Source organism: Grampus griseus (assembly GCF_964374135.1).
Source record: "Grampus griseus genome assembly, chromosome: 1".
NCBI lineage: Eukaryota > Metazoa > Chordata > Mammalia > Artiodactyla > Delphinidae > Grampus > Grampus griseus.
The window spans coordinates 5,298,066-5,316,410 of NC_139017.1; the positions used below are offsets into that span (position 1 = coordinate 5,298,066).

Consider the following 18,345-nt stretch of genomic DNA (forward strand, 5'->3'; position numbering starts at 1 on the left):
CTCCCATTTTCAGGTTGTCTTTTCACTTTCCTGATAGTGTCCTTTCCTTTTGGTACTGTTACAAGGTGGAGAGCTTGAATGTCACTTTGCAACCATGTTTTTCTTACTTTTTAAAAATCTCTATTGTTCCTTGCAGAAACTAACAAGTAGCCAGCCTGCAAAACTGAATTCCAGCCCAGCATCACAATGCAGAATTTTGAAGGGTGGACTTGAAGTTAAGACAATAACTTAATAAATGGCACACAGGAAGGTAAGAGTTCCTTATCAATTATAAATTGTTTTTTTTTTTTTTACAACAAAAGAAAACTTTGATACTGTTGACCCTCTCTTTTAAGTGACTATTTCCATTTCATTGATATCTGTTCTTTGTTGTTTCCAGCCTTATAACCTCTTTGGAATTTGGTGTGTGTGTGTGTGTGTGTGTGTGTGTGTGTGTGTGTGTGTGTGTGTGTGTGTGTGTGTGTGTGTGTGTGTGTGTGTGTCTGTGTGTGTGCGCGCGCTGATTTCTTAAAATGAATGCATAGGTCAAGGATTTTCAGTTTTTCTTCTAGTGTGAGCATTTAAAGTTAAAATTGCCCTCTAAACATGATTTTAGCTGTCACATTTGTTTTGATATATTTTTATTATTATTCAGTTCAAAATATTTTCTAAATTTTATTGAGATTATTTTTTCTTTGGGCTATTTACCTATGGGCTACCCATGTATTAATGAATTTCCAAACATTTGGGGTTTTCAAGTTATCTTTTTTTGTACTAATATGTATATATAATAATGTTATATATATAATTAGTATATAAAATATTATGCAATAGTATACTTATCTTTTTATATAAGTAAATAAAATAGTACATAATATGTATACACATGGATAGATAGAAATTCATAAGTATATATTATAAAATATGTAGATAATTTAGTACAGGCATACATGTTTGAAATTGTTATATCTTCTGCATGGATTGCAAATTATATTATTATGATATGTCCTATCTCAAATAACTCATTTATGTTAAAGTCTACTTTGTCTGATATTAATATACATACATCAACCTACCTTTGGTTAGTATTTGCATAGTGTATCATTTTCCAAACATGTCCTTTTAACTTTGTTTTGTCTGTAATAATCAAGTTTTTGTAGTAATCAAGTCTGTAGTAGCAAGTTTTTGTCTTTTTTTTCATTCAGTCTATCAATGACTGTCCTTTTAATGGAATAGTTTGGTCAATTTACAGTTAAGTAATTAATTATTACATTTGGTTTTAAATCTACCATCTTATTATATTTTTCTATTTGTTTCAAATGCTGTTTCTTTTTCTCTACTTTCTTTTCTTCATCTTGATTCTTCAGTGTTCAATTTCCCCATCTCTATGAGCCTATTTATTAAACATTTGTTTAATTTTGATTTTAGTAGTTACTCCAGAGGTTGTAACAAACATCCTTGAGTTAATAAAGTTATATATAAATTAGAACTTTTAACACATGCTGGACAGCACAGGACCTTAGAAATTCTTAATTCAATATATCTTGTGTTTTATGTTATTATTTTGTTAATCCCACAGTCATTTTATTATTATTTTCACAGTCAATTTGCATTTATTCATGTTATTCTTTACTCTTTCCTTCACTACACTGCTTCCATCTGTGATTTTTCCCTTTGCCTAAAAGTCTCCATTTGGTATTTCTGGAACTCTGAGTCTGTAGTTAGTGAATTCTCTCAAGATTGGCTTATTTCAACTACTTTTTATCTTGCTCTCATTTGAAGGATTTGTTCTAGCTCAGCAGTTACCTTTTTTGAGCATCATTAAGATATCATTAAGATGTCTTTTGGCCTCCTAGGCTTCCATTGGGTAGTCAGCTCTTGGTCTAATTTTGCTCCTCTAATGCCAATACTTTTTTTCCCTATGCATGCTTTTAAAAATTTTTTCCTATCTCCAATTTTCAGCAGTTTTACTATGACATGCCCAATTTTACTTTTCTTTGAACTCATCCTGCTTTTGGAGTTCCTAGTATTTCTTGAATCTCTGGCTTGATGTCTCTCATCGATGGGAAATTCTCAGCTATTATCTTTTAAAATACTGCCTCTTCCTCATTGTCATTCTCCTCTCCTGCTGCTGCAGTTCTATTAAGATTTGTGCTTGGTGTTTTATGTGTTCTACATATTTCTTTTTCCTCTTTTCTGTATTACCCATACCTGCTTTCTGTGTTTTATTTTGGATATTTCTTCTGATTTATCTTTTAGTTCAATAGTTTCTCTTCAGCTCTTTCTAATCTTAGTTTACACACATCCATTCTTTTTAATTTCACCTATCATATTTTCCTGTTCTAGAATTTCTATTTCATTTCCATTTTCAATATTCTGTCAATTCCTTGAACATATTACTCATAGTTTGTTTGTTGTTGTTGTATTGGTCCAATAACTTCATTTTCTTGATCTCCTCTGGATCTGTTTTGTCTGTCTTTTACTTTTTTGGAAATATCCTCTGTGTGTGTGGGTGTTTGATTCAATGCTGGCTATTTTATATTAAAAATTAACAAGTTAAGAGTCTGGATGACATCACCTTAATCAAGACAGCATTTGGTTTTGCTCCTGGCAGGCAGAGAGACTAAGAGAAGAAGCAATTCCTGATTGTCTTTCTCAAAGGAGTAAAAATGTAAGGGCTTCAGCGTTGTGATGGGTGGTCTATTTCTAGTACGTTCTTACTCATAGGTTAGGCCTTTCAGAGTCCCAGCTGAAAACACAGGGTGTTTTATTAGGGCCCTTCCTTTCTCCGGGTCCTTAAATTTCAATGTTTGTCTCCCTGCCTCATGAGTCTGTCAAGGATCTAATCATTTTATCAGCCTCTCAGTTGCTTCTTTCCAGTCAGTAACTGCCTTTAGGGAGAAGCCCCCGCCTCCCAAAGCCAGATCACCTCTTTGAGCCTCTTTTTCTTGCAGACCAGGCCCTCACAATTCCTCACACATAACCCTGGTAGCTATGCCATGCATCCAAAACAGTAGCTTTTGTTAAAAAAACATTTTGTCCTAGCTGCTCACAGCAGAATTGGTTCCAGCTACTTAATTCACCATTGCTGATACTGGAATTCCTCCATGCAAAAAAATTTTTAAGTTTATATGGTTGATTTAACAATTTGTTTCCCTAATTGCTTCTGAATTTTGATTCGTGGTGAGAGAGACCTTCACCATTTTACTGTTATTTAGAAGTTTGTGTTTTGTTATAGTTCTTTTATGGTTTCAGTTTTTACATTTAAATTTTTGATCCATTTGGGATTTATCTTGATTCACTGAGGTTATATACAACTTACTTTTATTTCTGATGCCACCTCTTTATCTCTCTTCATTTATTGGATATTCTATCTTTATGTCACAGACTTGAAATTTTACCTTTTTATATAGTAAATTAACCTGTGAATTTGAAGCTCTGGAATTTCGATTTTTCTATTGTTTCATTGTATGTCCCTGTTCAAGTGTCTGTGTGACATTCTTTTTTTTATGACTTTAAGATTGACTGTCATGCAATATTCTGCATGCATTTCAAGTAAATAATTTGATCAGTTATGATATATGTATACACTAGTGAAACCATCACTACAATCAAAATAATTAAAATTTTCTTGTGCCCTTTTTTAATTTATCACAAACTCTTATGCCACCCATTGTGACTAAGCAACAAACTGTCATTTTAATCTGCAGTTTCTAGACATTTGATAAATGGAATCATGTAGAATACACTCATTTTGTTTTTTATTCAAGTTATTTTGAGACTCATCTATGTTGTTGCCTTTGGCATTAGTTTGTTCCTTCTTATTGTTAAGTAATAGTATTCTATATATTTGTTTTTCCATTCACCTGTTGTTGGACATTTAGGTTGATCCCAATTTTGGGCTATCACAAGGAAAGCTGCTATAAAATTTTGTATATAAGACTGTGTGGATATAATGCTTTGGTTTCTCTTGAATAATGACGGAATGGCTACGGCTTCCCTGGTGGTGCAGTGGTTAAGAATCTGCCTGCCAATGCAGGGGACACGGGTTTGTGCTCTTGTCCGGGAAGATCCCACATGCCACGGAGCAACTAAGCCTGAGCGCCACAGCTACTGAGCCTGCGCTCTAGAGCCCGCGAGCCACAGCTACCGAGCCCGCATGCCACAACTACTGAAGCCCACATGCCTAGAGCCCGTGCTCTGCAACAAGTCAATGCAATAAGAAGCCCACGCACCACAACAAAGAGTAGCCCCTGCTCACCGCAACTAGCGAAAGCCGCGCACAGCAACGAAGACCCAATGCAGCCAAAAATAAATAAATAATTTATTTTAAAAAAAATGGAATGGCTAGCTTGTATATGTGTAATTTTATGAAATTGCTCAACTATTTTCTAAAGTGCTTGTATTCCAATAAGAAGTGAATGAGGGACTTCCCTGGTGGCGTGATGGTTAAGAATCCGCCTGCCAATGCAGGGGACACAGGTTCGATCCCTGGTCCGGGAAGATCTCACATGCCGCGGAGCAACTAGGCCCGTGCACCACACCTACTGAGCCTGCGCTCTAGAGCCTGCGAGCCACAACTACTGAGCCTGCATGCCACAACTCCTGAAGCCCGTGTGCCACAATTACTGGAGCTTGAGCACCTAGAGTCCATGCTCCACAACAAGAGAAGCCACCGCAATGAGAAGCTGGCACACCGCAACGAAGAGTAGCCCCCGCTCGCCGCAACTAGAGAAAGCCTGCGTGCAGCAACGAAGACCCAAAGCAGCCAATAATAAATAAATAAATAAAAATTAAAAAAAAAAAGAAGAAGTGAATGAGATTTCCAGTTGATCTGCATCTTTATCAACACTTGACACTGTCAGTCTTTATAAGTTTAGTTATGCTTAGGGATGTATCTCAGTGTGGTTTTAATTAGCATCTCCTTTAAGATGCAATTTAAAGATAAGATCTTTCATGTACTTCTTTCATGAAATGTCTGTTCTAATATTTTGCTCATTTTACATATTTTTTTCCTTCTCATTAGTTGCAAGAGTCCGTTTTATTTTGGGGGCATATGTTTCTCAAATATCTTCTCCTAATCTTTGGCTTGCCTTTTGATTTTCCTAATTGGTTTTGAAAAACAGAAGTTTTTAATACTGATTAAGTCCAATACATTGATGTCTTTAAATCTACAGATCAATTTGAGGACAACTGACATCTTTACAATATTGATTCTTCCAATCTATGAATATGACATATTTCTTCAATGTTTTCTTTAATTTCTCTGAGTTGGGTTTTAGGGGGAGTTCTCAGAAAACAATGGCCCACAGGCCAAAATCAGCTCATGGCTTGTTTTTTGTATGGTCCATGAGATAAGAATAATTTTTACATTTTAAAGGGTTGTCATAAAAATGAAGAATAAAATGGAAAAGATACTACCCGTAGCTCACAAACCTAAAATATTTCATATCTGGTCCTTTACAGGAAATTTTGTCAGCCCTGTTGTACAGAATTGTGTGTAGAGGTCTTGAACATAACTCATTAGATTCATTCCCAGGTATTTTATACCTCTGATGCCATCAAGTAACATCTTTTATGACTAAGTTTATTTAAAATGTTACATGCCTGGTACAGAGTGGTTGTTTAATGGATATTCAACAAATAAATGAAGAAAAACATTTTCATTTTCAGAAATAAATTTGTGAAACAGCCTGCTAAAGGATGCTGAATTAAGACCATGACAGATCAGCAAAAGGAAGACACCGCAAAGAGATTCTGAAGAGTGTAGATTTCCTTTCTGTCTTGGCTTTCTGTCCCTGCGGTTTCTTTTTCGGCCCCCCCCCCCCCCCCCCGCTCCACTGCTACTTCCTCTGACAAAGACCTCTGACACCTTAGGGACATGGATGTTGGTGCTATACGAATCGAGGAAAACATAAAGGCATGATTTTTTCAATTTTATTTTCTTCCTGTTCATTGCTGGTGTATTAGCGAGGGTTCTCCAGAGAAACAGAACCAACATTTGTTTGGTTCTATCTATCTGGATAGATAGATAGAGGACAGACAGATATTCTAAGGAACTGGCTTGCATGATTGATTCTGAGGGCTTATAAGTCTAAAATCCATAGGGCAGGACTGCAGGCTGGAAACTCGGGTAAGAATTGCTGTTCCAGCCTTGAGTCCAAATACTTCAGGGAATCAGGCTGAGTTTCTATGCTCTCGAGGCGAATAGCTTCCTCGGTAAAGACGTTCAACTGATTGGATTAGGTCTAACAAAGATTCTCTCCTTCACCAAACTTTAATCAGGTGCCCCTAAACTCCCTTCTCAATTAGGCTCCTCTGACTTTTGAACTTCTGTTATTTGTCTATGCATTCCTCAGTTTTAGCAAGGTTCCTGCTAAGTCAGTTTAGCCAGAATCTCCCACCCTCAATATCTGACATCTGGTTCCTCCTCCTCCTCGAGCCCTGTCTGATCATCCCACCTGCCTCCCGCAAGAACCCTTGTCAGGTCAGTTTAGCCAGAATCCGGCCCCCACTCTGCCCCCCTTGCCCCTCTTGTTTTCTCTTAGCCGTTTTCCGTTCACGGACATGCCAGCCACGCCCAGCCGGCTCCTGGGCTACAAATTCCCACCTTCCCTTGTCTGGAATTGCGCCCAATCTCTCTGACCTAGTACAAAACCCCACTGTAGTAGACGCCCTGAATAAAGTTTGCCTTACCGTTAACAAGTGTCAGCGATAACTTTTCTGTAACTCTTCCATCCACAGGGGACTCGGACATGGGTTCACCAACCTGGTCACTCATCCTATTTGGCTTCAGCCTCTGCCTTATTTTCCTCGTGTCTGTAAAGTCACAGGCCTAGGACCTCGCTACTAAACATGTGGTCCTCAGAGCAGCAATACCAGCACCACCTGCGACTGTGTTAGAAACGCACAATCTTGGCTCCAAAAGTTATCCTTGTGGACCTTTTTCTTTTCTTTTTGTTTCGGCTTTCTTTCCTGTCCTGCCAGCTGTATACTTGTATGTACATTTTTCAGTGTTTTCTGTGGACAATAAAAAGTTAAAAATGAATTCTAGGTGCAACTGCGTTAGCTGCGTCCGGCTGGGTTCTTCAGACGCAGGGCAGCGTTTGTGGAGACGGCTTCGCCCTCCGCTGAGGGGCTGCCGCAACCGGCCACAAGCCATGAGGACGCGGTCCGCTCGCGGCATGCTGCCTCCGCCCACCCCTACGAAACTCCGCCTCATCTTCCCCTCCGCCGGTCCCCGCCTGGCTGCCCGCGAGGCCCCGACTGGCTCAGTCACAGCGGCCACCGGACTGCCGCGAAAACCCGGACTAACGGACTCCTGAAGTCGCTGGGGTCGCCGCGAGGGTGGCGGGGAGCCTCACGGAGCATGCGTAGGGAGGAAGCGCGCACATGCGCATTGCCGGCGCAGGGTCGCGCGCTGGGGTGTCTGGCGGCCGAGAGGCTGCGCGCGCGGTTGACGTGCTCGGTGGCTGCGGCGGCGGCTGCAGGGCGTCAAGAGGGAAAGGGCGGGCGGGGCCGGGGGCTGAACCCGGAAGTGGGTCGGCGCCACAGCGAGCGCGCCCGGAGTGGAGCTCAGCGGCCGGGAGCCAACGGGTAGCCCTGGGTTCCCGGTAATGGACGCGTGGGGCATCTGCGCGGGGAGCGGGTTGGCGGGCGGCGGGGGCGCCTTCGGCGGCGCGATCTCCACCCAGCGGGGCCTGAGGAGGCTCTGCTCCGGCGGCCGTCCCCCGGGTGACCCGCTCTCCTCTCCGCGCCTCCCGGGGCCGTCCCGCCGGGCGCCTCCAGCATTTGGACGCTCGCCGGCCCCGAGGAGGTGCGCCTAGCCGCCCCTGGGAAGCGTATTAATGGGGGACGTGGGTTCCGCGGCCGCGACGGCCTGGTTGTCACTGTCCCGGCGCCCCTGCACCGCGAAGGTTGCCGCCTCGACCTGCACCCACGGCGCGCTCCGCGGAGCCTCCCCTTCTGCCCCACTTTCCCCTACCCGGTTCGGGAATCGGGCCTGCAAGGTGTGCTCTGCCTCCTTTAAAATTCTTTTGTTGGCTGTGTTTTCTAACCCGGCCCTCCTTGTTCTCCGCCCTAAAATCTCAGCCACAAATGAGTGGAAGCGGTGACTTTATCATAATTTAGTTTTCGTTTAGGAAGGATTTGTTTACAATGCCGCGAATGATTTAGGATCGCTTGGCCATGCAGTTATTTTTCATGGTTCATAACTCTTTTCGCAGACCATGCAACCCTCGGGCACGCCCCTCCAGAAGCTGTGATCCAAGACAATCTAGTTTTCCTTTATAAATCCCTCAAGACACTTATGAAGTTTCTTGTTCTGATACCGTTGTACTGCAATGAAGAAAAGGAGAAAGGTTACTTCACATCTTGACGAGAAGATCCATCTAGGCTACCGTAAAGATTCTTCGGAAGGAAATGTTGCAGTGGAGTGTGAGCAAGTAACCTACACTCATTCCACGGAAAGACCAGCTCCCGAAGCTCTTCGCTGTTACCAGGAACTTCCTCCCTCTCCGGATCAGAGAAAACTTCTGAGTTCTTTGCAGTACAATAAGAACTTGCTGAAGTATTTAAATGATGATAGGCAGAAGCAGCCATCTTTCTGTGACTTACTTATCATAGTAGAAGGAAAAGAATTTAGCGCGCACAAAGTCGTCGTTGCTGTTGGCAGTAGTTATTTTCATGCGTGTTTGAGCAAAAATCCAAGCACGGATGTTGTCACCCTGGATCACGTAACTCACTCCGTTTTTCAGCATTTGCTTGAATTTCTTTACACATCAGAATTTTTTGTGTACAAATATGAAATCCCACTTGTTTTAGAGGCTGCAAAATTCCTGGATATTATAGATGCAGTTAAGCTGCTAAATAACGAAAATGTTGCCACTTTTCAGTCTGAGCTAACTGAAAAATCATCACCAGAAGAAACACTAAGTGAGTTAACGGGAAGACTGTCGAGTAATCATCAGTGTAAATTCTGTAGTAGACATTTTTGTTATAAGAAGTCTTTAGAGAATCATTTGGCGAAAACCCATAGATCCCTTTTATTAGGGAAAAAGCATGGGTTAAAAATGCTGGAGAGAAGTTTTTCCACAAGGAGATCAAAACGGAATCGGAAATGCCCTGTTAAGTTTGATGACACTAGTGATGATGAACAAGAAAGTGGTGATGGGTCAGACAATTTGAATCAAGACAGTTTTGATAAGGAAAAGTCAGATAGAAATGATTCTGAGGATCCCGGCAGTGAATGTAATGCTGAAGAGGATGAGCTAGAGGAGGAAATGTCAGATGAATACTCTGACATTGAAGAGCACAGTGAAAAGGATCCCAATGATGCAGAAGAGGAGGCTGAGGCTGGTGATTCTGTTGGAAGCATTCATGAGGGATTAACCCCTGTAGTCATTCAGAACAGTAACAAAAAAATATTGCAGTGTCCCAAATGCGATAAGACATTTGACCGCATAGGTAAGAAAAGAAAGCTTGTTTCCTGTCTCTCATAACTTACTTTTCATGGGTATTTTAAAGGTGATAGTTGGAAACTAAACTTTGAAAGTAACTTTTAAAAAGAAAACTTAAGTAGGGAGGATATTTGATTTTTGATACGTATTTTATCCTGTTATTATGGGTTTGTTGTGATTCAGGAATTAAGTATTTATATTACCCTTTATTTTCTCTTCCTCATGTCGTGGCAGTAGGTGACAGATCATTAGTTCCTGTATTTAGTGTGAAAAATTCCAGAGTATCAATAATTACGAATGTAGAGCTTTGATTTATATGCTAATTTAATTTCATAGGCAACTGATATTTTTGAGTCATTATAGAAAATTGAATTAGGTTATGTTAGATGTAGTTTAATAATTTGTATACTATTTCCCCTTGAGCATGGTAATAATGTGAGTCATAAATACAGTCACTTTTCCAGTATCCAGTACTGTTTAGAATTGGGATGTTTCAGATTATTCTAATACATAGTTAGGAATAAAACTGTGCTAAATGTAATTTCATTCTGTAGACAGAGACTTAAGGAAGTATCCTAATAGTATTCTTGGGTTATTATAATAATGAATATATCAACTTTTTCTTTATTAAAAAAGCCTATATAGGAAATGTCTCTAACCTTAAGTTAAAATTTTATCAGTGAATATTTACTTTCAAGAGATCTAATATTTGCTAGTAAAATAATTTTTGGAGGTGTCTTATATGGACTTTCTAATGTGAAATTTTAAATTGCAGCAGTTCAGCTATTTACATATAAATCAAAGTTATGAAATTGGGAACTACATTCGACTGCATAGAATGATAAAAAGAAGAGATAAGTGTAATTTGACCTTGTAAAATTACTTATACAGTTTAATATATCCCAATGTGTCTTGGAGTGTTGAGTTACTTGTTATTGGCATAGGTGGAAATTGGTTACATTTGCATTTACATAGGCATTGGTAATTATTTGCTCTCAAAATATTCGATAGTATAAACTATGGCATAGCAGTGGTAACCTCTTTTTGCTTTTTCTTATGCCTTTGAATATTTTTTTCTAAATCAGAATGCTTTTGACAATCCAATTTAATAATTATTTATTGTTATTTTTACTGTTTAAGTTTCTATACAAATGAATAAAACAACTTTTTTTGAGTAGGTCAGTTGGAAAAGTGTGCGGTTACAAGTAGCGTGTTAAACTCAGGTTGGTAAATGCTCTTGAAGAGCTGTGAACAGATGCTGTGTGGGGTATAGAGACGAGAACAACATTTTTGGATTGAGATACCTGGCAACATTTCATCTTTCCAGTTGAGTCTCTTTTTTAGACTTTGTATTCTTAGCACATGCTTCCTGTATTACACCTTAATTTGACCTAATTTGACTTGAGGTGTGTGGGCAGGGGTCAGTTTGCAAATGGCATTGTAGACCTCAAACTGTCCTATCGAACACTAACTAGGCCCGTGAGATATGTTATGAGCAAGGGGTTCTGTGTTCAGGTAAGACGGGGATAACTATACTCATCTATCTGTATTAATGCTCTCAAATTCTTTAGTAAAGAAACCCGTTCATTTTACTTAACCTGGCATTTCCTCAAATAATTTTACCACTAGACACTTTTGGAGTTTTCCTTGGAAACTCCCAGGAAAGTAGAGTTCTGTGCACACTATTTGGGGAAAGAGTGCTCAAGGTCAAGGTCCTAATGTACTAAGAGGAAGGCGTTTTGCAGCTTTTTTAACCAAATTCAGTTCAGATAATCAGATAATTGTGGGAATCAGTAAGGCACATTGTCAGCTTATTTCCAGCCTCCTTCCTGGATGTATTTTACATTGTACCCCTCTTATTGAGCCCCTCTCTTGCTTAGCTTCATTGGGGCTTGCTGGCTTTTCCCCAGTACAGAGAAAGAGAGCAAGCAAGAGATTGAGATTGTGATTTTATCATATTGGTTACAAAGTATGAGCTGTGGTGATGTCAGACTGCCTGCATTTTTGAATCCAGGTCTTATGTGAGTTGCTTAACCTGTGTGTGTACTTTTGTTTCCTCACAGATAGAGTGGGATGATGCTAATGGTACCTTCTCATGGGGGTTACTATGAGGATTAAATGGGATAGTCCTTGTGAATCACTTAAAATATCGTGTGAAATTTAGGTGTGTAGGGAATGCTAGCTTCTCTTATTGATCATTAATGCAGGTTTTGAGTGTCTCTACTATGCCAAATAAATATGAAATGATATATTCTCTGTCCTCAAGAATCTTAGAGGTTAATGAGTACATGCACAAATACAATTATATTACAATAAGATCATCTTATCAGGACAAATACAGAGGCTTATAGGAATTAGGAAAGATTTCACGGAGCAGGTAGCATTTGAGCTCAGACCTAAAGAATAGGGAGGAACTTACAAGGCAGAAGGACCACAGCTGCAAAGACATGGAGGTAGCTGTTTCTGGAAATTGCTAAGGGCAGGGTGATTTCGGGGTGGGCAAGGAGGCATAATGAAAATGACAAGAGGTGAGGATTGGCAAGTAAGCAGAGGTCAAGTTTTGAATGATTTGTATGCAGTACAGAGGAGTTTTTATCCAATAAGTGATAGAAAGTTGAGAAAACTTTGACAAAGGAAATGACGGCCATAGGAGTTTTAGAAAGATACTCTGGCTTCAGTGATGAGAAGGAAGTTGGAGGTGTTGCAGGCTTGGACCAGGCAGATGAGCAGCATTGGGAACGGGATGTGGGACAGGAGTAGATCAGAGGTGCCCTAAATATAGGCTTCAGTGGACTGGTGATGGATAGAGTGAAAAGAATATGCAGATGGAGAAGACCTGTGTTTCTTAAATGTCCTCCTTTATCATCCCTATCAGAAGTCCTCTTTATTCTTAAAATAAAACAGTTCAAGGGCTACTTTCCAGTAATCCTCATATCACCCACATTTCTTTCATAGGATTTTAATCCTTTCATAGGATTCCACCTAGAATTTTGATTGTTATTTCCCTATATCATTAGATTGTGAGCGTGAAGGTTTTGTATGTTACTTTTGGTTAGTATCCTTCATGATACCCCAGGTTATTTCAGATAATAAGTTTTCAGTAAGCTCTTGTTTAATTGAACTAAGGTGAAAGGTTGACTCTGACTTTGGACTTGTAAGAAGTCTTTAACTTGCTGTCTCAGAGTGGGTTTAGGAGAGAGAATTAATAAGCTCTGAGACCTTCTGCTGGAACCATTAGCTCCACAGTATGTAGTTTAGTAATTTGATTCCAGCACTTTGGATCTTTTATCTTTTTTGACGTGCTTAATAGTTGCTCAGACTGATCCAGTTGTATTTTTTCCTTAGGCTCCCAGCTGTCCTCCTCTCAGCCTATTCTCATGCAAAATAAGAGTCCTTTGACCTTTCCCCTTGTACCGAAAACCTAGCTGGTGAAAAGGCAAAAATGGTGAGAAGATGACAGATGGGGGTGAGAGAAAAAATGATAATTTATCTTTTTTGTCGTTCCTACTGGGAACTAAAATCTTTCCTTAGATTAAATTTAATCTTTTCTAGAGGTAGAAAATGTTTAAAAACTTAAAAAAAAAAAAAAATGTGACTGTGTAGACCATCCTGACAGATTCTGCTTGGTTCTGAATAGAAAAGAGTAATGACAGTAGCATAATTCTCTACTTTAATGTTAAATATTTTAGTTAAATATTCTTTAGGGTATGCCAAATGACTAAATTCAAGGTTAATTTAAGATTTGGCATATGAGATATAATGAGCTAATTTGGTGATGTTTCTCTTTGTAAAACCTCCATACGAAATCTGATAATAATTTTGCATGACCCATATGGAGTGAAGCACAGGGTCAGGTTTTGTTATGTGAAAATATCTTTATTTTGTGTGTCCTGATTTGGGACACAATTCATACTGGGATCAGTCAGAAAAATGCTGTGGATGAAATTTCTTAATATTATTTGTTTTCTGTTGGTGATTAAGAATGGTGGGGCATAGTTTAGTGTTCTGTGAAAGAATACTGAGGGTTTTTTTTTATTTGATAACTTTGAAGTGAACATTTGATTTATACATTATTATTGAATTCCCCCCACCCCATAAGAAAAGAAACAGATATATGTGTAGATTGTGTTTATGCTGAGGAGAACCCCCACACATCCCTACCAATTGATTTAAGCATGGGATTTCTTTGAACATTTATCTGACTTTGGAGTTCAGCGTTCCCTCAGAAGTTCTGTCTCTTCTGTTGGTCAGAAATTCAAATCCATGCAGATAACAGGTCCTGCAATGCCTCTGTGCATTAAATTTGAATTAATAACATAACAAAAATGTGTTTTTACTTTAGAGGTTCTAAATGTTATAATGAATTATTCAAATTTATGTATTTTCGTTGGTCTCTTTGGACTTTGCTGAATTTATTTTTAAATGATTTTATTTGTTTCTTTTTGTGTTTTGGTTAAATCCTGTTAAGTCTACTGGTCTGTAGGCAAATGGCAGTTTAACAATCAAAAGTGGTTTTGATTTTTAATTTAACTGCCACTTGATGGCTTTAATATTCAACTACATATAACTTAATTTTTATTTGCAAGCAAGAATTTCTTGACTACAAATAAACGGAAAATTCTACTAATTGATCTTTCCAGCAAAGGCATTTTCATAGAAAATAAAAGTTTTGGTTAAGACTTTTCTTATAATTTAAGATTTTTATTAAGTTGCTCTTCCTGTTCACTTGGGTGTAAAAAATCAGGAGACTTGAGTGGTAGGGGGTTGATAAGTTAGCCTTCAGTCCTGAGAGTCAGTGCTAAGCAAGCAGTCAATCCCCAGGTAAGAATGGTCCTGTTCCAAAAATCACTTGTAACTTAGTCACTTAAACTCATACTGTGTACTCTTGATTCATTTCCATAATTTAAAAAGCAAGTTTATGAAAAATGTGAACACTTTCACAATCAAGGAAAACATTTTTTTTTAATTCCATAAAATGACCCCTACGTTTGCCAAATTAGAATTGTGGGTTATTAGTACATACTGATGTTTGGATTCTGTACCTTTTCTCATATCCAGTAGATGTGTAACAAATATTAAGGAATCCAATACAAGCATGCCATATTATAATAGAGAAAGATTAAAATCAACTCAGAAAACATTTCCCCAAAGAAATTATGTTATAGCAGTATTGGTCTGGTTATGCCCTGCAAAAAGTAATAAAAATCAGTGCTTTTCCAACTTTTTTGGGGGGGATGGTTCAAGATCAGAAATACATATATTATTATGCTACATACATATATATGTATATATATATATATGTGCTCATACATGCACTGAAGCAAAATAATTGCTTGAATCTAGAGTGAATGCACTCTGATATTTTCTGCTTTGTTCTGTTCCTTTTTTCCCCCCAGTGCTAATCATCATAACCCACAGAATTGATTTTATTGACACATGATTTTTAGTTTGTGAAACACTGATCTAAGCCATAATGTAGCTCAACTCTTGTTTTTGAGAACCTACCTGTTATTTGTGATGTCTGTGGAAAGATTTCGCCTTGGGACACACAAGCACGCCTCTCCCCCAGGCAAGCCCCATATTAGCTCTGATCCCTTGACCACAGCAGGGGAACTGGTGGTGCTCCGGTGTGTATACATGTATCAATGCGGTCATGCCCCGGCAGTGGCAGAGGGAGAACTGAGGAGATACTAGGCGTTTTTAGCAATGGCCAGGGGACAAAGTCAAGTTCTTACAGTATTTTCAGAGAGCTGAAACTCCAGTTTGATCTGTTATAACATATTCATAAACCAGGTGTATGCATATTTATACTTGAGATAGATCTATGTGCCCGTCCTGTGGCCAGTAATCCTAATAATAATAATAATAATGATGATGACGACTAATAGTTACTAATGCTTACTATGTGCTAGGATGTTTTAAGTGTCGCGTATATATTAATTTGTTTACTTCCCACAGCCCCATGAAGTGTTAATAACGCAAGTAGACAGAGGTTAAATTACTGGCTTGATTAAGATCACACAGCTAATTTAGTAGGTGCCCAAACATTGGCTGAGTTTCCTGACTACATGCATGTAAAAGATGCATAGATCATCATCATATGGTCAGTACCTAAATACCTACTGGATTTTTATCATACTTTTGTTTTACTTTGCTTATGATTGTCATCCTTCCCCCCACCTTAAAAAAAATACCTTGGTTCCCTTTCCTCAATATGCTTATGTAAGTGCAGTGCAGTTAACTTTTAGATAATATACTGTGTTTATTAAATATAATCATATTTAGATACATGTAATAAATTGATGAATGTATTTACTAAGTAGATGAATAATTATGATTATCTTTTGTCCTTAGTGGCCTTTGAATATTTTGGGTTTTATCTAATCTCCATGATATATTTATGATTTATATATTTTTTAAAAGTATATGGATGAAATGCTGTACTTTCATGTTAGCTTTAGCCTGAAGAAAAATTTATACTTTTTTTTTTTTAGGACAAAGCAAAGCTAAGCTTTTCATTGAAAATTACTCTTCATATTGATAGTATTTTTTTCTTATTTTTGTTGCCTTTCACTCAGAGGTATCCTTAATTGAGATTTCTATTTTAAGCTAGTAGATGTGCACATTCACAACTTGATTACAGGTTAATAATAATGGCCAACATTAATTGATAGCTTATAATGGGTTGACACAGTTATAAATGTTTTATGTGTATTTATGTATTATTACAACAGTCCTCTGAGGTAAATCTATTATTCCATTATTATTTTTTCAGATGAGAAAGATTTGAGGCTTAGAAAGGTTACTTGTCCAAGGTCACATAGCCTGCAATTTAAAGAACTGGGATTCATTTCCAGGTGGCTGGATCCAGGGTCTGTGCCCCTACCTATGATGCTGTTCTGCCTCTGTAATGTGGAAATTTATATTCTAAATAATGATGTAAAAGAATTTTAGTATAAGTAGGAATATAAGTAAGATTTAAGCCAAAATGTATCCTTGTATTTCATTTTTTATTGTCACTTTTCTCTTTGGACAGGTTGTGTTAAAATTTCTCTTTTTTTAATTTTATCTTTTTATTGAACTATAGTTGATATATAATATTGCATTAGTTTCAAGTGTGCAGCAAAGTTATTCAGATATATATATATATATATATATATTTTTAGATTCTTTTCCATGATAGATTTGTTATATCTGTGAGTCTGTTTGTGTTTGAAAATAAGTTCATTTGTATTTTTTTTAGATTCCACATATAAATGAGAATAATATTAGTCTTTGGCTTACTTCACTTGTTATGATAATCTCTAGGTCCATCCATGTTGCTGCAAATGTCAATATTTCATTATTTTTATGAGTGGGTAATATTTCATTGTGTGTGTATATATATATATATATACCACATCTTCTTTATCCATTCATCTGTCAGTGGACATTTAGGTTGCTTCCAGGTCTTGGCTATTGTAAATAGTGCTGCTGTGAACATTGGTGTGCATGAAACTTTTTGAATTAGTTTTTGTCTTTTCTGGATATATGCCCAGGAGTGAGATTTCTGGATCATATGGTAACTCTATTTTTACTTTTTTTAAGGAACCTCCATACTGTTTTCCATAGTGGCTGCACCAATTTACATTCCCAACAGTGTAGGAGGGTTAAAATTTTTTGATTCTTTCTATTGCAAATACCTGTAACATTTGTTTGGAACTCAGATATGCATTCAGAATATAATACAAATCTCACATTAATATGTCTGTACATCATACCTGTTCATTTTTTCCTTTTCTTACTTCCCTTGATACTGCCCATATATATTGGCCTTAGTAGCTTAGTGTTAAGCATGCAGTCAAGTACAGGTGATTTACTTGTGTCTTAATGTCTTATAAGTTGGAGAGGTCTTGTAGGAATGAACTGTAGTGAAGTATAAATTTTTCTGAGTATACTAGATTTGTAGTGCCCTTTCCAGATTACCTTCTTTGTGAAGAGAGATGAAAATATATAAGATACATAACATATTATATTTCCTTTTACAATATTTTTAAAAGGTCTGCCAAATCTGAAAATTCCTTTCAATTCATGGCTTCTAAATAAACTGTTAATCAGGAGATTTTATTCCACTGTCAAATTTCAGTCACTATGTAGTAAATGTACTGAATTTAATTTTAATTTCTGTCTTTTTATAGGAAAATATGAGAGCCACACACGTGTTCACACAGGTGAGAAGCCCTTTGAGTGTGATATTTGTCACCAGCGCTATTCGACAAAGTCTAACCTAACTGTTCACAGAAAGAAGCACAGTAATGAAACAGAATTTCATAAGAAGGAGCACAAGTGCCCTTATTGTAATAAACTTCATGCAAGCAAGAAGACTTTAGCCAAGCATGTTAAGAGGCAAGTATTATCTTGCTTCCGTAATATACTTTAGTGTGCCTTCTAATTTAAATACGTAGTGAGCTAAAAACATCTATGGGGTGCTTGTCTCCAATTTTTTCATTGCTTACATTTTCTAGACTACAAATTTATTAAGAAAAGAACAGCAAATGTTAGTTCATATTTTTTACTATTGCTATTGAGATGAAGTTTTTTGATACTGAAACAAAAACTATAGTCTATGCTATAGAAGTTTAAGATACAGAATTTTTGTTATCCTGGGTTTTCTGTCTTGGGTTTTGGCAAGTATGTTTTCAACCTATATGATTTTAGAACTGTAGGAAACTTATTCTGCATGCTCAACTTTGTCTTTAGTGTATGCAAATTTGTGGGAGAAAGAATATTTAGTATAGTATTGCATATTTAACTTTGAGAAATTAAATTTACTGAAATACAGACTAAAACAAGTCAAGTGAATGGCATTGAAGATTATCTGTGAATAGATAGGTTCCTGAATATATGTAAAGTATGATTATGCTTCACT

The 18,345-nt window shown here is 37.7% G+C and overlaps 2 protein-coding genes across 2 annotated transcripts in view; one reads left to right on the forward strand and one right to left on the reverse strand.

Annotated features, from left to right (window-relative positions):
• Positions 1 to 6,760, reverse strand: part of CRB1 (crumbs cell polarity complex component 1) — a gene marked incomplete at its 5' end in the record, with an annotated part of 267,244 nt that extends 260,484 nt beyond the window's left edge. The window contains one exon of the mRNA XM_082647382.1: positions 6,676 to 6,760. Coding sequence (XP_082503508.1) covers positions 6,676 to 6,760 — 85 coding nt within the window. The remainder of the gene's footprint in view (positions 1 to 6,675) is intronic.
• A 751-nt stretch (positions 6,761 to 7,511) lies between these two features.
• The window catches only part of ZBTB41 (zinc finger and BTB domain containing 41), a 45,870-nt gene continuing 35,036 nt past the window's right edge, over positions 7,512 to 18,345 (forward strand). The window contains exons 1-3 of the mRNA XM_082675827.1: positions 7,512 to 7,592; positions 8,205 to 9,444; positions 17,615 to 17,822. Of these exons, the coding sequence (XP_082531953.1) occupies positions 8,322 to 9,444; positions 17,615 to 17,822 (1,331 nt within the window). The 5' untranslated portion in view covers positions 7,512 to 7,592; positions 8,205 to 8,321. The remainder of the gene's footprint in view (positions 7,593 to 8,204; positions 9,445 to 17,614; positions 17,823 to 18,345) is intronic.